Source organism: Aythya marila (assembly GCF_965140915.1).
Source record: "Aythya marila genome assembly, chromosome: 22".
Classification (NCBI taxonomy): Eukaryota; Metazoa; Chordata; class Aves; order Anseriformes; family Anatidae; genus Aythya; species Aythya marila.
The window spans coordinates 7,074,840-7,093,154 of record NC_139063.1 but is presented as its reverse complement, the minus strand read 5'-3'; the positions used below and the strand labels follow the sequence as shown (position 1 = coordinate 7,093,154).

At 46.6% G+C, this 18,315-nt stretch overlaps 1 protein-coding gene across 1 annotated transcript; it reads left to right on the top strand.

Moving 5' to 3' along the window:
• Positions 1–10,412: 10,412 nt before the first annotated feature.
• On the top strand, positions 10,413–18,298 carry PTAFR (platelet activating factor receptor). Its single transcript, XM_082777730.1, has 2 exons — positions 10,413–10,855; positions 15,089–18,298. The coding sequence occupies exon 2, from the start codon at positions 15,147–15,149 to the stop codon at positions 16,191–16,193; it is 1,047 nt and encodes a 348-aa protein (XP_082633856.1). The 5' UTR covers positions 10,413–10,855; positions 15,089–15,146; the 3' UTR covers positions 16,194–18,298.
• The last annotated feature ends 17 nt before the right edge of the window (positions 18,299–18,315 follow it).

The following is an 18,315-nucleotide window of genomic DNA, read 5'->3' as shown; positions in this document are numbered from 1 at the left end:
TTATTCAAAAATACAATTGCAAGTGTGTGAGTTGAGTGGTGGCCACTGAGATGTTACTCCTGCTCAGCACGAACACTTTCCTTGGTAAGATATGGTGGATTTAAGTTTTAAAATCCTACTTCAGGTGTGCATTTAAGTTTTGAAGAGATTCTGAAGTATTTAAAGGTATTCCAAGTGCAGTATAGTACAGATTCACATGTGCCTGACAATCTCCTCTGGAGACCTGTGGCTGAGTTTAGACATTCTTCTCTTCTCTCATGATGGCAGTTCCCATACCTGGTCCTGTTGGTAGCTGCCCCCATGAAGATACGGCTTTTCTTTCTCCTCACTGCTCCCTTCACTTGGACTTCATCATCTATACCCTTATCTTCAGTTGAGTTCAATCCTTTGTGCTGTTCTTTGTGCCTAAGGCGCAGTTGAGGTTTCTCTTGAGGAAGATTGGATCCGCTGCCCTTGAAGAGATGTGTCCATTTTCTAAAGTCTCAACCCATAAGTTTTGATTAATAGCGTTCTATTTCTGCATGCTGCAGAGGAGTGACATAAAGTTGCTGTGTTACCATACAGATTTTCCTGCAGAAAATTGCTTTTCTTACAGAAAGTAGCTTCCAAAGAAATAGTGCTTTCTGACAGGGCCCAGGGCTTAGATGAATTTGCTGAAAAGCAGCTGGTGTGTTCTCCACTTGCCTTTGTTTCTTCTTTTCCTCTAATGAACTGGGCTGTGTGACTGAATGTAAAGTGAAACAGCTTTTCCTAATAAAACTAAGGTATTTTGGTGTTTTATACATAAACTATCTCTTAAAACAGTAGAATGTGATTCCTATTTTCTGTGTAAATAGAAGAATACAGTTCTTTTTACCTCATTTGTCCTGCTAGGTTTAACCTGATAAATAGATAGCTCAAGCTGAGCCTCAGGGGTCAAAACACAGCTTAAATAATATGTTGATGACATCTGGGTGACACACAAGAGCCAAACAGTATTTAGCAGTAGACTAAAGTGGGCTGATAGGTATGGGAGACTTTGAACTATGCAGCATGACTGTGTTCAGGCACTGAAATTCGTTTTTGTTGGCATAGCCCATTCCCTCTTTAAGTGGGAACACTTCAGTGGGACACAACTTCTTATAAAGGCAATAGTTACACAAACTTTCTCAGGGGAAAATGTTAGTTAACTGTTGTGGTGGTATCTCTGAGACACTTCTGCTTCCTGGATGAACAACTGTAAGAAAGGAATGGTGCTGGGTGGTAACACAGAGGATTAGAGTACTGCTATGTGAGAGACTCCAGCTGGAGCCTCTCACCCAGAGGACATGCTGTCCCTCTAATTTGTCTGGCTCTGGTTCCCCTGTGAAACTACATGTATTTCTAACTTAGAGATTTCTCCAAGTGACTTTTTATCCCTGAGTCATTACTTTTCATATTGAAATATTGGTCTTTCTGGTAGCATTTCCTTTCATACAGTTTAATGTCTTTGCTGACCCATGGTACAGACCTTTCAGATCTCTACACATTTGTTTTTTTCCAGGTAGCTTACAATGAGCCCCACGAGAACTTAAAATGCTTTTAAGACCCATGTTAAGCTTCTGGTTTTGCTTCTCCGATATGTAGGTGGTTGAGATTTGACCAGTGGAATGACACCACAGGCTCTAAAGAGTGTAGCCTGTTGCCCAGGTCACTGAAGTAATCATTTTCTGAGCTTCTTCAGTTTGAGTCATTTTTTCCACCGAGTGTGACTCGTTTGGGGCAGCAAAACGTGGCTTATAAACAATGGTGTTCATTTTCAAGTTAGCTGTTCCTGTTTCCTTTCTTCCTGGTCTGCCTATGATATGTTTGTATGTCTGAACATGCAGTATTTCTCTGTGGTGGTTTTACTCAGGTGGGCAGCTGAGCTCCACCACAACCACTCCCCCTCCTCAAAGGCATAGGAGGAGAAAATACAATTAAAAGGGCTGAAAGGACAGGGAGATCACTCAACAATTACTGTCATGGGCAAAACAGACTCAGCATAGGGAGATTAATAAAATTTATTACCTATTACTAACAAGCTAGGGCAGTGAGAAACTAAAAGCACCTTCCCTTTGCATTCAGGCTTTGTAAAAGCAAACTGTTTTGAATTTCTTGGGTGGGAAAGAAATGAACACACAATGTGGATGCCCAACAGATGCAGGCTGGGCTATTGCCTGGCCTCTGCAATGTATGCCAACCAGCAAGATAGGTTGAATTTTAACTCACTGTTTAATTACAAGACATAGAAATGATGCAAGTCCTAAAATCCCTCATATCTCCATCTTTAGAGCTGTTTTTGGGTCAGTGATCCATGTAGACTAAGTATTTGTCCTTGCTATGTACGACAAGAAAATACATTTGTAGGAGTAAGGATTTATTTTTTTTTCTTTGGGAAGGAGGAAAGGTACCAGATAGGTATGCAAGCACCTTACAGTTGGGTCTTGGCTTTAGTTTTCTGTGGAAATAATTTGTCTTATTTGTCTGATTTCCAGAGATGGTACACCACGGTCTACCAGAGTCCAGCTCTTTTTAGAAATCCAGAAATTGTTCCTGAAGGTTTTGGTTCCATTCTAAAGTAGGGGGGTTGCCTTCCCCTTCATCTGCAATTTGTGGAGATTTTTCTGCTGTTCAGTGATAGTGGGATGGGAAAGCGCCTTTACAAGTTTACTTGTACCAGAAAATTAAAAAAAAAGGGAAACTGCAATAGGAACCTCCTCCCTTTTGGATTAAAGGGGACAGGGTGCAGTACTTCCATGTTTGGTGCTACTTTATAGTCTAGGGATGAGTGGAGTGTCCCCCTGAACATGTAGACAGGTCTAGGTCTAGATTTCACAAGATGTTTGCCAGGTAAACTAGATTTCTCTGGGTAGAAAAGCTGTTTGGTAAAGCCTAAACCAAGTCCCGATGGCTGCAGAAAGACTGAGTGATAAGATAGAGATGAAATCCATTCTTGCTGAGACATAAACCATTGTATTACTTAACACTTACCTTAGTTTGGTGCATGCATTTGGTGCTTTAAATTAACTGTTGCTCTTCAGGAACCATATAAATCAGAGTACGGGGCAAAGATACAGAGTGAAATGGGAAATACTGTCATCTTTGCTATGAAGCCATGTTGTGGACGTGCCTTACAGTTTACATAGATGCCTATTTTTATACGTGCTTTAGTGTATTGCCTTTCAAAATGAGTATGTGAAAACAGGCAGTGGTATGGAGGGAAAACAGGACATCAAAAGCTGTTCTTTTCCTGAACCTGAGAACAAGAGGTAATGGAGGGAAAATAGCAAGGAATTGGTTCAAAAGACACATAAGTACTTTTCCTATGGTGGATTGCAGAACTCAGCATAGACTATCATTGAGGACAGGAGTGTTTAATAATTTTTCATCCATGCATGTGTTCACATAAATACTTTATAAAGATCCCAGTGTAACTGCTAGCTGAGGAAGTTTCTGCTACATATTGGCAGATGCTGGTAGAGTTTGATAAGGGATGCACTATACCGTGTTCACTTTCTTCTCTGATCATCATCTGTTGGCTGCTGTTGGACATGGCGCTGAGCCCTATGGCTTGCATCCAACATAACATTTCTTACACTGTCTGTGTGGCTGTATCTTCTTCTTCCACCCTTCCTCTTTCCTAAAGAGCTGTCCTGTCTTTGTAATGCATGGAAAAAAACTTCCTTCCACCCTTTCTCCTTGCGCTATAGCAACTCTTGCCATGTGCAATTTCTATTTCAGGAGCATAACTGTAGTTCTGGGGGATTAGCTATAGCCACAGCAACATTGGTTAGAGGGACCCATGTGGAAAAGACCAAGTTCAGGTGCTCTCCTCATCTTCCAGAAGAGAATTTATCTTCCTAGTACTTCTATGCTCTCTTAAAATAACTGAAAATAGAGAAACAGAGGCTGGGCTTATGGGGTGCTTTTACTCATCTGGGCAGCTGAGCTCCACCACAACTGCTCTCTTACTGCCCCTCCTAAAAGGGAAAGGGGGAGAATATACTATGCAAAAGGCTCAAGAGTTGAGATAAGAATGGGGAGATCACTCAACAATTATCGTCGTGGGCAACACAGACCTGGGAGATTAATAAAATTCATTACCTATTACTAACAAGATAGATCAGTGAGAAGCTAAAAGCAAACTAAAAACACTTTCCCCCATCCACCCTCTTCTACATCTTTCCCCTGAGCAGTGCAGGGAACAGAGAATGGGGGCTGCGGTCAGTCCCTAATGCTTCGTCTCTGCTGCGCCTTCTCGGTCACTCTCTCTGCCCCATGGGGTCCCTCCCACGGGATGCCATCCTTCCCAAACTGATCCTGTGGGGGCTGCCCACAGGCAGCAGCTCTTCAAGAACTGCTTCCGCATGGCTCCGTACCACAGGGTCCATCCCCCAGGAGCAAACTGCTCCAACACAGGTATCCCATGGGCAGTAGCTCCCCACAGACCCCCTGCTCCTGCCTGGGCTCCTTTCCATGGGCCGCAGCCTCCTTCAGGCCACATCCACCTGCTCCACCAGGGGCTCCTCCATGGGCTGCAGCGTGGAGATCTGCTCCATGTGGGACCCATGGGCTGCAGGGGGACAGCCTGCTCCACCAAGGGCCTCTCCACAGGCTGCAGGGGAACTGCTGCTGCGTGCCTGGAGCACCTCCTGCCCTGCTTCTGCACTGACCTTGGTGGCTGCAGGGCTGGTTGTCACTCCTCACTCTCCCAGCTGCTGTTGCACAGCAGAATTTTTTCTCCTTTCTTAAACATGCTCTCACAGATGCATAAACAATGTTGTGTATTGGTTTGGCTCTGGCCAGTGATGGGTCCTTTTGGCACCGGATGAAACTGGCCCTTATCTAACATGGGGCAGCTTCTGAAACCTCAGAGGCCACCCCTGCAGCCCCTGTTACCAGAATCTTGCCACATAAACCCAGTACAACTTAGCATAGCAAATTTCCCTAAAAATGTGTTGGGCTATTGCAGTGTTGTTATCTAGAGTAAATGGGCTGTCTTAGCTTCCTTTTCCTCTTAAAAGCGACAGTGCAAGCAACGCCTCCCCTGGTCAGGCAGCTGAGCTGTAAGGCCTGCAATTCACAAGCAGAAATGGGGCATTATCCCTTGCTTGGGCACCAGCAAGCTATCCTCAGGCCTGGCAGCGTGCATGGCTACATCAGGAGCGTTTGAAGTCCGTTTCTCTAGAACTCCTGCTGTGGTAAGGCTGGAGACCCCTGGCCTCTCTGGGTACCTGGCTCAGGGCTGTATGGCCCTCCTACAGAAAATTTCATCATGTCCACCTGACTGCTCTGCACCTCAGTTTGTGGCTGTTGTCCCTTGTCACACCATTTGCCACTACTGAGAAGTGTTTGCTACCACCCTCTTGCAGCTTCCCTTCCAATAGCTGCTGGCAGCCACCAGATCGCCCCTCAGGCTCTGGCCTATCCCAGCCCAGCTCCCACAGCCTTTCCTTGTAGGTTGTGCTCCAAGGCTCAGGCCAAGTGGCAGCTGCCTGTCAGTCCCACTGCAGCTTTCCATGCCCCTTTATTGCTGCAAAAACTGTTCAAGGTGAAATGTAAGTACCAAGCAGAGGGGATATTAACTGGCCACTCTGCTGGCCACCCTCCTCCTGTCACAGCCTAGTTCTCTTTAATCACAGTGAGAGCATGCTGGCAGCCTTTTCTGTGGAGAATGGCTGTAATTAAGTTGGTACATCTTTGCTGGGAAATCCAGGTATTTACAGTAGCTTTGCACCACTGCAGTTGGGTGTCTAGCAGGCTTAGATAGGGAGACTACAGGATGTGCAAACACCTGGTTCCTTCTAATAACAGTGCAGGTTGTATTCCTGCTCTGATATGCTTTCAGTATGCCTTTGTGTACCTACCAGTTGTGACTGGCCCTTGAGGGCTGTCTCAGCCCTCAGAAACCTCATGCCTCTTTCCTTGCAGAAACCAGTGCCAGCTCTTAACAGCAAAGAAAACATAACAGTATTTCCTTGTTAGACAAGCCATGGTGAATACAGATAGCAGACAGAAACATGTGATCTCTCGTTAAAATATAAGTGATTCAGATGGATATTATGCCCATAGTGTAAGTGATGCAGTACAACATACACATCAGGGGAATAGCCACACGGGACCCGAGCACACTGCCAGAGCTGTATGCCCTGGGGACTACAACAGCAAGGCCAAGATCAAGTGGGTCCCTCACATGTCTCATCCACCCTTTCTTCCCAAGCTGGTGGAACAGAGGAGAACAAGAGCTGAGAGGGGTTTATAATGCTGCAGAGAGGACAAGGAAACTTACTGCCACAGCCTGGCCTGTGTTCCCCCATACTGGGACTCCCACACAAAGCAGTATCATCTTGACACTGCAAGCAAGTCACCATCTACCACGGAGACATTTTGAACACAGCAGCACTTGCTGCTATGCTGGTCCCAGCCCTGGTGCCTTGGAGGAAAGGAGAGGCACAGAAGACAGACCTACAGGGTCCCTGCTCCCCCTGTGGCCGTGCCCAGCCCTGCCCCGGTGTGACCCTGCTGCGGGGCCAAGCTGCCCCTTGCCAGGCCTGCAAGGCACAGGGTGGCGATGCCCAAAGCCCTAGCTCGCACAGCCATTTCCAAGCCTGCTCAAGGAAGGGCCACAGGAGTTGGTGTTGTGCAAAAGGGTGCAGCCGGGGCATGTCTAAGCCATGTCACAAGTGTCAAGAGGGAAGTGAGTCACTCACCTGCAGGCCAGCGCCTTCTTTCCTGTCTCGGTTCTCCTCCTAGACACGGACATGCTGCCAGTGCAGCCCTGCCGGTGGCTCTGCTCACGGCAGGGACCCGTTGGGCTGGGGACTGCTGGGCCAGCAGGCCCTGAGGTAAGAGGATCGTCCCCTTTCTGCTTGCCTCCCTCCCCGAGCACTGCAGGCTCTTTCTGCCTGTCCATGTCTAGGGACATGGTCTGGCTGCACAGCCCCCTGCCCCCGAGATCTCTGAGCTGTGGCATGTCAGAGCCAGCCTTACCCTTGCCGTCCCGGTGCTGGTGCCCTGGGGAGGGGTGTGTGTATTCATGCTGGGAGCCCAGTGAGCAGGGATGAGAAGTGCTGCTGGCCATGGCATTGCCTTTGGGGCCCTGCCAGGAGGTCACCCCTGCAGTGTGGAGCTGTGGGGGCACAGGGACCCAGCTGTGCAGCTCAATCAGTTGCAGTTTTTCTGAGGTCTGTGTTTTAAGATGATCCCCACAACAAGATGAGGACCCAAACGCATTCTGTTTGGTCCATGGGAAGTGAGTTGAGAGATAACCCCCGGTTTTGGGCCGCCTTGAGCTGTAGGATACAAATTCTTATGCCATGGCCTCCACAGCTTACATCCGTGCCCACTGGGGCAGGGCTGCACTGGGCTCCCTGTGCCAGAGCCAGACAGAGTCAGCCCTGCTCCCCCTTCCATTCACGGCTGATGTGGCAGCCTGGCTCCTGGCAGCAGCATGTCCTGCCAGACTGGGCTATCCCAGCAGTGTCACTGTAGGCGGCTGAAGCCCTCTCTGCAGCTGTCAAATGGCTACTGGGAAGTAGCTGCTCACTGACCCCTGAGGATCTCAGCAGTCAAGGGAAAAGTATTTTGCAGCTGAGCAAACCAAGCTCCTGGGCACATTCCAGCACACTTGGTAATAAGGTGGGGATGTGTTGTGCCAGGCTCGAAAGTGCTCACTAAGGAAAGCTACAGAGTTTATTTAGTATTTATTTCCTGTAATGAGCAAAAGGAAATTGTGTTGTTGTTGTGAGATCAGTAGTGGAAACTCACAGAAAATAATGTTTAGCATCAGCTCACCATCCACTTTGGTGAAAAATTAACTTCACATCTTTCCAAAGACCTGTCCTGGCACTAGAGAATTCGACACAGTGATCAGGACTGGCAGGGATCGCATTCACCTGTGTGCTTATCCAGCATGCTGCACTGCACAGCTCTAATCCTGCGGGCAGTGGCTAGTGCTTTCAGAGGCTCGGTATTTTGTTGTTCTTGTTCACGGCTCTTGAACAGAGCAGTTCAAAATGCATGCAAAGCCTATCCACTAAAATGCTACTCTGTACACCACAGAGAGCTTTTCTCCACTAATAAAATGTGGATTTGCTCTTGGAAAGTGGCCTCCATATATTTGCTGATAATACTGTATCTCCTAAACCAAAGAGTTTCTGCTATCTGTATGATGGGTAGCAGAAACTCTTAGTACAAGAGGGAACGGCCTCAAGCTGCACCAGGGGAGATTCAGGTTGAAAACTGGGAGACATTTCTTCTCAGAAAGAGTAGTTAGGCATTGGAACGGGTTGCCCAGGGAGGTGCTGGAGTCACATGGGAGTAAGTTATAGTAAAAAATTTATATATTTGTTTTTATTAGACTGTGTGTTTGGTTCATAAAAGTAAAGGCATGTTCAAGGTTTGCTTGTTGTTGTTTTTCTTGGGACTTAGTCTTGCATAGCATTCAGTGTTGTCAGAATTTGTGTGCTTCCCTAGGACTGGATGAGAGGTAAATTACACTGAGAACAGAGCAGTCAAAAACTGCCAGTACCACTCAGTAAGCTGGGCCACTGAAACAAAGATGTGTTTTAATACTGAATTCGAAATCACATACGCAGAAACAGGCAATGCTGCAGCCCCAGAAAAATGAGAAATTATTTCTGGTAAGAACTCCTCCCCAGCCCAAAACCTCTTGGGCTTTCATTTCCTCTAAGAACTTGGCTGCAGCAGGACAGCACACTTTGTTTTGCAGTTGCTATAGCCTTTGCTAATGCTCCCCTTTCTGCAGTGACAAGACAGTCTCAATGCCTGCTCTGTCAAAAGTCATGGACTGGCTAACACCTAATGTCACTGAAGTGTTCTTTGTTTGTTTTTAATTTAAGCTCCCAGAATCAGTTGTGTGGGCATAAATGGGGCTCTGGCCAGTACATGAAGGATTAGATTCCCTGGTCCATCTTTACATTACAGCAGCTGATAGAGAAGGGGGATGGAGGGAAGAAGCAGGTGATGGAGGGAAGGAGACTGCTGCAGCCTCCATTCCAGCACAGATCTGTAGCATTGATGCAGGAGCCTGATCTCACCCTTCTGGTCACCCTGACATGGTCTGCCACAGACAGAACCCAGCTGCACGCTTCTCCCTGCTCCATGCTGGCAGCCCCAGGCAGGGTCCACCCTGCTCAGGCTGGACAGGGTCTCCCATGCTGGTGCAGTGCTGCCCCTGCCCTCGTGCCAGGGGAGTTTGGGTCCTGTTGGCTTCTGTGTTCCTTGGACATCTCATGCTGTTGTTGTGGGAGGTAAGGGTGATCCTGCAGCAGTTCAGGGCTCATGCAGCTAGTGTCAGCTGCCCGATGCTGCATTGCTACCTTGTGTTGCAAATGCCATGTCTGTGGTGCACCCAGTCCTAGGGACAGAAATCACCCATGCGGGGACGGGGAGGGTGGCTCAGGTGTCCACTGGCCTCAGTGCCACCCGTTGAGGCTGTGGGGATTCAAGTAAGGGCCCCATATGGCAGCTGCTCTCAGGTTCACCTGTGACTGAGCATGAGAGGCTCCAGACAGGGCTCTCACTCTTCTTTTCAGAGCCTGTGCTGTCCCTGTGCATCCCAGGGTGCTTTGGAGCCTGGGCAGGCAGGGCCCAGGGCAACAGGAAATCCTGGTTGCCAGGCTCTGCTTGGCCCAGGGCACCACGCCGAGGCACTCTGCTCTGTAATGGCCCTGGGAGAGGCTGCCTGCACCCCAGGAGCTGGTGCAGGAGAAGATCCAGGGAGGAACTGACCCAGGCAAAGAAGTCCAGATCAGCACTGGGGCTTTGTCTGCCCTTGGCCAGGGGATACCAAGGCACTGGCATAGCAGGGGGGTGGGTGCAGGTGTATCACCAGCTGCCCCAATGCTGCACAGCCCTCAGCATGCCCATGCACACCTCAGCATGCCCATGGCCAGGCAGGTCAAAGTCAGCATCTCCACAGAACAGCATTGCTGCTGTGCACCTTGTGCCATCTGCCTATGTCCCCTTTCCCTGCTGATGAGGAGGGTGGTATGTCCTGGCATTGATCCAGGGCTGCCCAGCATGGGAGCTGCAGTTTGGAATTTGCTGGCACAGCCAAGACCATGTGTCCAGCTTTGTTTGTCACTGGTGTCCCCCTGAGCACCACAGTGATTTGCATTACTGTGATGAACAGTCTTCGGGCTGCCCCAAATCTTGGTGGTCAGGATGTGAAGACGGATGGTTCAGGTGAAGATCTGCTATGCTGTGGTTTCTCAGTGCCTGCTTGAAGGTCCCTGAGATAAAAGGAGGTTTGCAATGGCTGGATTCCTGGGTCTGTTATTCCCAACGCAAATGTGAAGAAGACCCTGCTAGGAAATGAGTCTGCCTGTGAGATATATGAGCTTCTTGACACTTCTTTTCCTCAAAGTTTTTAAGTCAAAACTCTTCTGGCCTCTGCCATTCATCTATTTGGAAAAATGATGTTCAAATGCTAATCCCAGGTCCAAACAGGGACAGACAGTGGATTCCTATTCTGCCTTTAGAGGAAAACCCCAACTTTCACAATTATCAGAAGCAGAGATACTTTGAGGAAACAGCTTTAAGGACTTTCCAGATCTTCACTGTGGTTAATTGCCTTTCCTCTACAGTTTATTTTGTTTCTCATTTCCTTTGAGCTGAGGTCACACATTTCCTCTTCGTTAGTGACTCTGCAGTCATGCTGCAGTTGCTCTCATTGGTGTCCTGTTCTTGAGAGCTGCCTGCGTGGGCACCTTTCAGACCCTTGTCAAAGAATATAACAATTGGAAGAGGACCAAGCACCTTCAATAAGACTTGTATCACTTCTCTACTGAAGCTGAAAATGGACATACTGCACTGAATCCCTTTGCCTGTGGTAAGCACAAAATAGACTTTATTGGTACTGCTGAGAAATGCTTTTGCTGATGCCATAGCTTTTGTTAGTGTGGTCTTTGCACCTTGTAGCTGTAAATCCTTACTGGGAGAGCATGGCCCATTGGAGAGACTGGGACCAGCAAAGTATTCATCCCTGCCACACTCTGCTGTGCCTCTGGTTACTTTCATCTCTAGTTTTGTGTACAGTGGAGTTGACAGTATAAACCGCTTAGGATTATTGGTTGAGGTACTAGTGTACTAGGCAGTGGTTTGAGCTACAGATACCAAGGATTTTGGTAATGCAGTCTGCTGCTGCAGTGAACAGGACCCACATCAGCCAGCCTACAACCCAACCACCACTCTTTTTTTCTCTTCTGCTGACATGGAGAACATTTCATAGAACCATAGAGTCACAGAATGGTTTGGCTTGGAAGAGACTTTAAAGATAATCTGGATCCACCCCCACTGCCATGGGCAGGGAACCTCCACTAGAATAGATTGGCCAAACCCCGTCCGACCTATCCCCACTTCCAGGGATTGGGCATCCACAAATTCTCTGGGCAACCTGTTATAGTGCCTAACCATCCTCACTGTGAAGGATTTCATCCTTATATCTAATCTAAATCTGCTCTCTTTCAGTTTAAAGTTTACGTGTTTTATGCAAAGGGGAACCACTTCAACGGGAGAGAATGAGTGAGATTCCCTGTATGGTACTCCAGAATTTAGGGCTGAGGACATCTCATGAAAATGTGAACTCAACTTCCTCAGGCTGCAGAGTAAAGTTGGCATTGAGTAAATTTAGAGGGGGAGGGTGCCATGCTCTCTTCTAGCTGTATGTTGTAGAATACCTGGCTTGACAAGCAAGAAAGGAAAAATAACTCAATTTTTCTCCTTCCCCTTTCTGAGCTTCTGTTGCTGACCCTGTTAGCATATGGTGCAGAATATGCCTTTAATCAGTTCCAGACAGATGCCCTGGCCATGTCCCCTCCCCACCACTTCCCCACCCTCAGTCTGCTGGCTGTGGGGGCTGGATGCAGCCCCGATGCTGTGCCTGCAATAGGCAAAACACTGGTGCTGTATCAACGCTGTCCTGGCTACGTGGGCTGCTGTGGGGAAGAGAACTCCGTCCCAGGCAAACCCAGGACAAGTGGTCAGTCGGACTCTATGATCTTTGTAGGTCCCTTCCAACTGATCTGTTCTCTCTATTTTAATTCCTGAAGGACTGTGGCATTGACACTGCATGATCTACTACTGTCAAGACAAATGAGCTCTACCAAGTCTTGCCAGGGCTGTATAAGCATTGTCATCTCCAGTCCCCCATCCTGCACCTTTGCCAGAGGTTTCCAGCAGACTTAACAATGTAGAGCATGTTCTTGCTTTCATTTCTACTGGTCAAAGTGCAGCCCCTTAGCTCAAACCTATCCTCAGGTGCACAGCTTTGCAGTGGATGGGGAAACGCAGGCTTGTGTCTGCTAAATCTGGCAGGTGATGGGCATGCCTGGGAAGACCAGCAGTGAAGTCCGCCAGAGCCCCTGTGTGCAGCACCAGAAATGGCAGGGTATAGGGACTTCCTTGCAGCAGGTACCTACTTTGGGTATATTCAGGTTTAGTGCTACAGTGATAGCGCATCTCTCATTCCAAAGATTCCAGTCCCAAACACCAAAACTATTTGTTGCAGTTGGCAGCTACTTAGAACTGGGGGTTTAGGAGGCAGATTTGAAAGAACCACAAGGTCTCTAATGATCATAGGTAATTAGGACTTGATTTTCTTTCTTATTCTAACATCAGAATAGTGTATAAAACACAAAGGCCCCACAAGTCTTTCTTCATCCCTTCCCTTAAGCGTATGTATCTGCTAGGTGTGCCTCTGAGCTGAGAGATGCAAACCTTTCCGACTGGCTTATGCCTTTAGCAGGGATAGTGCCTCAGTAAGTGGAAGAGCCGTGTCTAACAGACATTTATTTAAGACTATGTTGTGATTATCACCACTCTTCATCCACAAATGAAGGGGTGGAAATGGAGCCATAAGATGACTAGTATGATTTGCTTTGGGTCCTGCACGAATCAAAGTCATAACAGGAAACAGCACAGGCCCCTGCCTGCTCTGGGACGTCTCCACAGGGCAGCAGGAGCTGAGATGTTGTTCTCGTCAGGGAGGTGCCAGACCTCTGCAGCCAGACCCTGAGGCCATCCTCAACGCCTGGCTACAGCCTCCTGGATCAGGTACTACCTTTTAGAGATCAGGCGGTTCTCAGCAGAGATGAAGGTGAAAGAGTGCAGATGCATGTGACACCTGGCCAGCTACTAGTACTGCCACAGTTACTTGTTAACTCCCCGGCTTTGGAGTCTCTTCATACGGAAGACAGCTGAAGGACTGAGTTTAGACACAAAGCCTGGTGCTGTCCATCAGCAAGCAGCAATGGGAAGGTCCAACACCAAGTTGTGGACATCTATAGTTGTCATGTCCTTAGAGCAACTGTGAGGAGTAAGGAGGGACAGGCATGGGAAGGTGACTACCACCTTCCTCTCCTAAAAGCTGTGAAGAAGTACAAAGGCATTTGCAGAGTTTTCTGAGGAAAGAGAGTGTTCTTGATGTAGAGTTGACTTCCCTATTTGCAGAGGAAAATTGCAAATGTGTAAATGAGGAACCACTGGCACATGGGCACATAAGTGACTCAACTCAGAGGGGGTGACTTGGGGATTCATGTCTCTGCTGCTGGGGAAGATGCAGAAAGTTCTGAGGCAGGATGGTGCTTTCTGAGGAGGCAGTGGTCTTTGGGGTAAAAAGCTTGCTGTCTATGGCGCTGGCAGAACCAAGACAAGCACATTGCACTGTTCAGCACTTGGCATTACCACCACAACTTGCACAATAAATTTAGGCATCATGACTAGTGGTAAAGTGTACTCTTTCTCAAGGTAAATCACCATGCTCTACATTTTACAAACCCTTTGTTGACTCAAATTAGTTACAAACCCAGGAAGTGTGATGTGAATGAGCAACCTCGTACCCTTGCTGGTGGTTCTCAAACTGCTTTCCCTGCTCTAGTCAGTTATCTTCCCATGACTTTCAGAGGGAGCAAAAAACCAGCAGATCTGCAGATGTATCAAGAAGAGGTGAGTACCTGTCCAGTGCCACACAGGTCATTGGTGCTACAGCCAAGAACAGGAATGTACATACTCTGGATAGGGAAAGAAGCAGGTTAAAGTATTTAAGGGATTAGACTGAATCTCACACAAATGTGGGACAAGAACACATACAGTATTGATGATGCAGTAATTTGATGTCAAAACCATAGGTAAAATCTGAAGAAATACTAACTGAGGTGCGGACTACTAATATTAAAATCCTGAAAGTGTCTCATTAGAGACTGTGTTTGTCAGTAGCTTCAATGACAGAAGAAAGTACAGAATTGCTGTTGCTGACAATCGCATTCATTGCAGAAATGGTAGAAAAAAAAAAAAAAAAAAAGAAAAGAAAAAAAAAAGAGAGAGAGAGAGATTGGTTTGATGACAACCTGAATTCAAAATGATTGTACATTAGACAACAACCAGGCTTTTAAGAAAGATAGCTGTAGCTAAGAATCAAGAATGTACAACAAAACATCACCCTTTAGAACTAGCAACTCATCTTTCACATCATTCACTCAGTAGAGCTCTGAGAGGTCTGGCAGCCTATGAAGTCAATGTTTGACCCTGCATTGACTGTAACTAAGAAAACAAAATCTTTGCGAGTGTAATCAGAAAACACATAAAAGCCAACTCTGGAAACGCGGCACTAGTGAGATATTTTTACTAGACATTGTTTCAGTTCTGGAATTTCTAGGTTAAAATAAATATAGGCAAGTTAGGAAGCATTAAGAAAGAGCCACAGGAAAAATAAGACAAATGGAAAACCTGTTTGCTTATAGTAAAAGATTTAGAAGCTCAGTCTACTTATCTGGGAGCAGAGTGATTTTATCTGTTGTAAGAACCTTAATACAGAAAACTCTTTTGAAATTAGTGATCTGAGATCTGCAGTGCAGCAAAAAAAACAACACTGGATGAAGTCACAGAGGGTAGAATGGCATGGAAACAGGATAGAAGAAAGGAGCAATTGGACAGGGCAGGTACCTGCAGCTTGAACCAGGGCATGGGGCAAAACTCCTGTGGTCACAGGCAGCTGAAAATGAAAGGTGGATTTTGGCTTAGCAATGGCACTGTACCAATCAGGTCATTTTATGCTTTATATTTTTAGGTAAGAAGAAAAGGTAGAGCAGGAAATTCTGCATCAGACGTGTCCACTCAGCAGCACAATGTCTGGAGAGGGTAAAGGTGGTGCTGAAGGTAGTGCACCCCCAATAGACTCTCCATTTCGCTATGACCTCTTCACTGTATTCTACAGCATCATTTTCATTCTGGGTTTTGTCGCCAACTGCTACGTGCTCTGGATTTTCAGACGTATTTATCACACCAAGAAACTCAATGAAATCAAGATATTCATGCTGAACCTGACAATAGCTGACCTGCTGTTCCTGATTACAATGCCACTGTGGATTATTTACTATCACCATGATGGAGACTGGTTCATGCACAAGGTCCTCTGTAATGTAGCTGGCTGCTTATTTTTCGTTAACACCTACGCTTCTGTTGCCTTTCTGATGGTCATCACATACAACCGCTACCAAGCCGTGACTAATCCCATTAGAGCTGCTCAGTTTACCACTCGGAGAAGGGGTATCTTTTTATCAGCAGCTATCTGGATCATAACAGTGGGCAGCTCTTTGTATTATGCTTTTGAAGATAATACTAATGTGGAGAAAATTGGCTTGAAGAATTACACGCGTTGCTTTGAGCGCTATGACTCTACTAGCAATGTTACACCTGTTCTTGCCATTCACGTCATCATCTGCATCGTCTTCTGTATCATTTTTTTATTTATCCTAGCCTGGAACATTGTCATTATCAGGACCCTCTTCTCCAAATCAGGGCAGCAGCGGAAGAGTGCTCATGTCAAGCAAAGGGCGCTCTGGATGGTTTGCACGGTGCTTGTGGTGTTCATCATAAGCTTTGTACCTCATCACATTGTGGACCTGCCCTGGACACTGACTGTTCTGGAGCAATGGCAGAAAGAGAACCGTAATTTGCGCCAGCAACTCAATGATGCTCACCAAGTGACTTTGTGCCTCTTGAGTACGAACTGTGTGTTGGACCCAGTCATCTACTGCTTCCTCACCAAGAAGTTCCAGAAGCATGTTTCAGAAAACCTGAAAAGCATGAAAGGGAGTCGAAAGTGCTCCAGGCAAACCACAGACACAGTGATTGAGGGCACCATTCACCAAGAGGATGCCATTAGGATTTAGGTCAGATGGGTTCTAATTGCTGAGACTGGGAAGTGTGAATCAGTCATTCATCTTTTCTCAAGAGAAGGCATTTAGGGACACAACAGAGGACCAGGATATTATATCCCCTTTATCCCTTAGATAGAAGAATGAATGCTCATTTGTGAAAGGACAAGAGGCAACAGGCACAAATTGGAACACTGGAGGATGCTCCTGAACATCAGGAAGCACTTCTGTGCTGTGTGGGTGACCGAGCACTGGAAGAGCCTGCCCAGAAAGGTTGTGGAGTCTCCCTCCTCGGAGATGTTCAGAAGCTGTTCGGACTTGGTCCTGGGCACCCTGCTCTAGGTGTCCCTGCTTGAGCAGGGGGTTGGACCAGATAGACCCAGAGGTCGCTGCCAACCTCAATCATCCTGTGATTCCTTCTATCACATGCATCTAGCAGAATTAGAACCTGTAATAATCTGTGAGAAAAGCACTTTCTGACTGGGTTGAGGGCACTGACAACAGCTCAGGCAATATGCCTGAAAGAAACACATCGAGTGCCTGCAGTGAGCAGCTGCTCAGGTAGCACCATCCCTTGTTCTTTGCCCACCCAGCTCCCAAAAAGAATCCAGTGCCTGACCTGTATGAGGTTTCTGAAAGACCTGGAGGAACACACAGAGCTGCTATCATAATTGAGTAACTTTTCTGAGCAGCTTGCATGGTTCTGTAAAGAGTATGAGCCAAAGAAGCTCCTGAGTGGCTAGAAGGGACATAGTCCAAGGAGTTCCTCACAATGCCATCAAAGAAGAGAGATGCACCTATACTTGCACGGTCCGTTGGGGTCCTTACTTCACAGATGCCTAGGAGCAGCTATTATGAACTTTTGTCTTTGCTCTCAGCTTTTGAATTAGACATGTAACTGGACAAAGGCGAGAAAAGGAAGAGAAATTGTCAGTGTCTCAGCCTCTATCCCAAATCAGCATTATGTCCAAGGGGGACTGTTGTCTGCCCTGGCTTCTTGTACGATTGCAGATTGGGCAAGTAAGTGCCCTCTTGCACAAAGTTTGGTATTTTTTGGCTGACTGCATGTGTTTGTGGAGATCCACTTTCACTTTGGAGGCTCCAGTTAACAGAAGACTGTTGTCAGCATGGTCATTACTGTGAGAAGAAAAAAGAATAAAAATACAGAAGAGTTTTAACCTTTATTTATTTAAACTTAGGATTCCAAAAAGCAGCTGTGCATAATTTCCTTCCCCCAGCCTTTTTATTTCTGTAGTGAAGAAATGAAGCTGACTGGTTCTTGATATCCTACCATGAATGAAGTATTAGTCCATTGGCCATTGGCCGTAGTCCACGGCCATTTTCTGAGTGAACCAGTAAATGTACAGTGATGTGGTGTACCGTGTAACTCATGCACTTAGGAAACACTTGAGACAAGCCAGCCGCATTCAGAGCTTGCTGCAGTCAGTAGGGACCTAAGGCAAAATGGTTTTCCAGTGTTGCTGAGTTCTGTTACAAATCACAAGACAATTGCGGTTCCTGTTTCTGACCCAAATTGCTCAATCCAGCACAGGAAATTGGGCAGGGCAGGGCAGGGAAGGGAAGCTACTTGTTTTTTTACAACCTTTTGGTTCCTCGAACTACATAGGAGACTGGCTGATGACAGGAAAAGTGCATCTGACGTTGTGATACTCTTTTATTTATATAATAAATATAAATTTAACACTCTTTAACTCTCACTTAACAGCTGAGCTTGGTAACTCTTAGAAGAAACGGGAAGGCCTTATTCTATGTGATGTGGTCTTCTATTGATTCCTAGAAAGCTTACAGCAGAGCTTACAGTGTAGGTTACTTACTGTTTTTAAATATGCTTTGCTCCACAGAAGGCAACCGTAAGGCAAGTGTGACCTCAGAGAACAAATATAAACTTGCTTCCGAGGAAAGGGGAAAATGGAGAAAGAACTCTGAGGACACTTCAGAAAGATATGTTGCAACCATTAAGTCAGTAAAAATGCATTTTAAAAAACAGTCTGAGCTTCTACTTTTGTTCCTGAAATTACTTTGTTTTATAGCAGTGATGCATTATAGTGCTTTAATTTGCAATAAAATTGATCCTCAAAAATTATTCTAAATAAAATACTTCTTCCAAGGGTTTTGG

Coding starts and splice junctions, on each gene's coding strand:
- PTAFR (XM_082777730.1), top strand. CDS start 15,147: ATGTCTGGAGAGGGTAAAGGTGGTGCTGAAGGTAGTGCACCCCCAATA.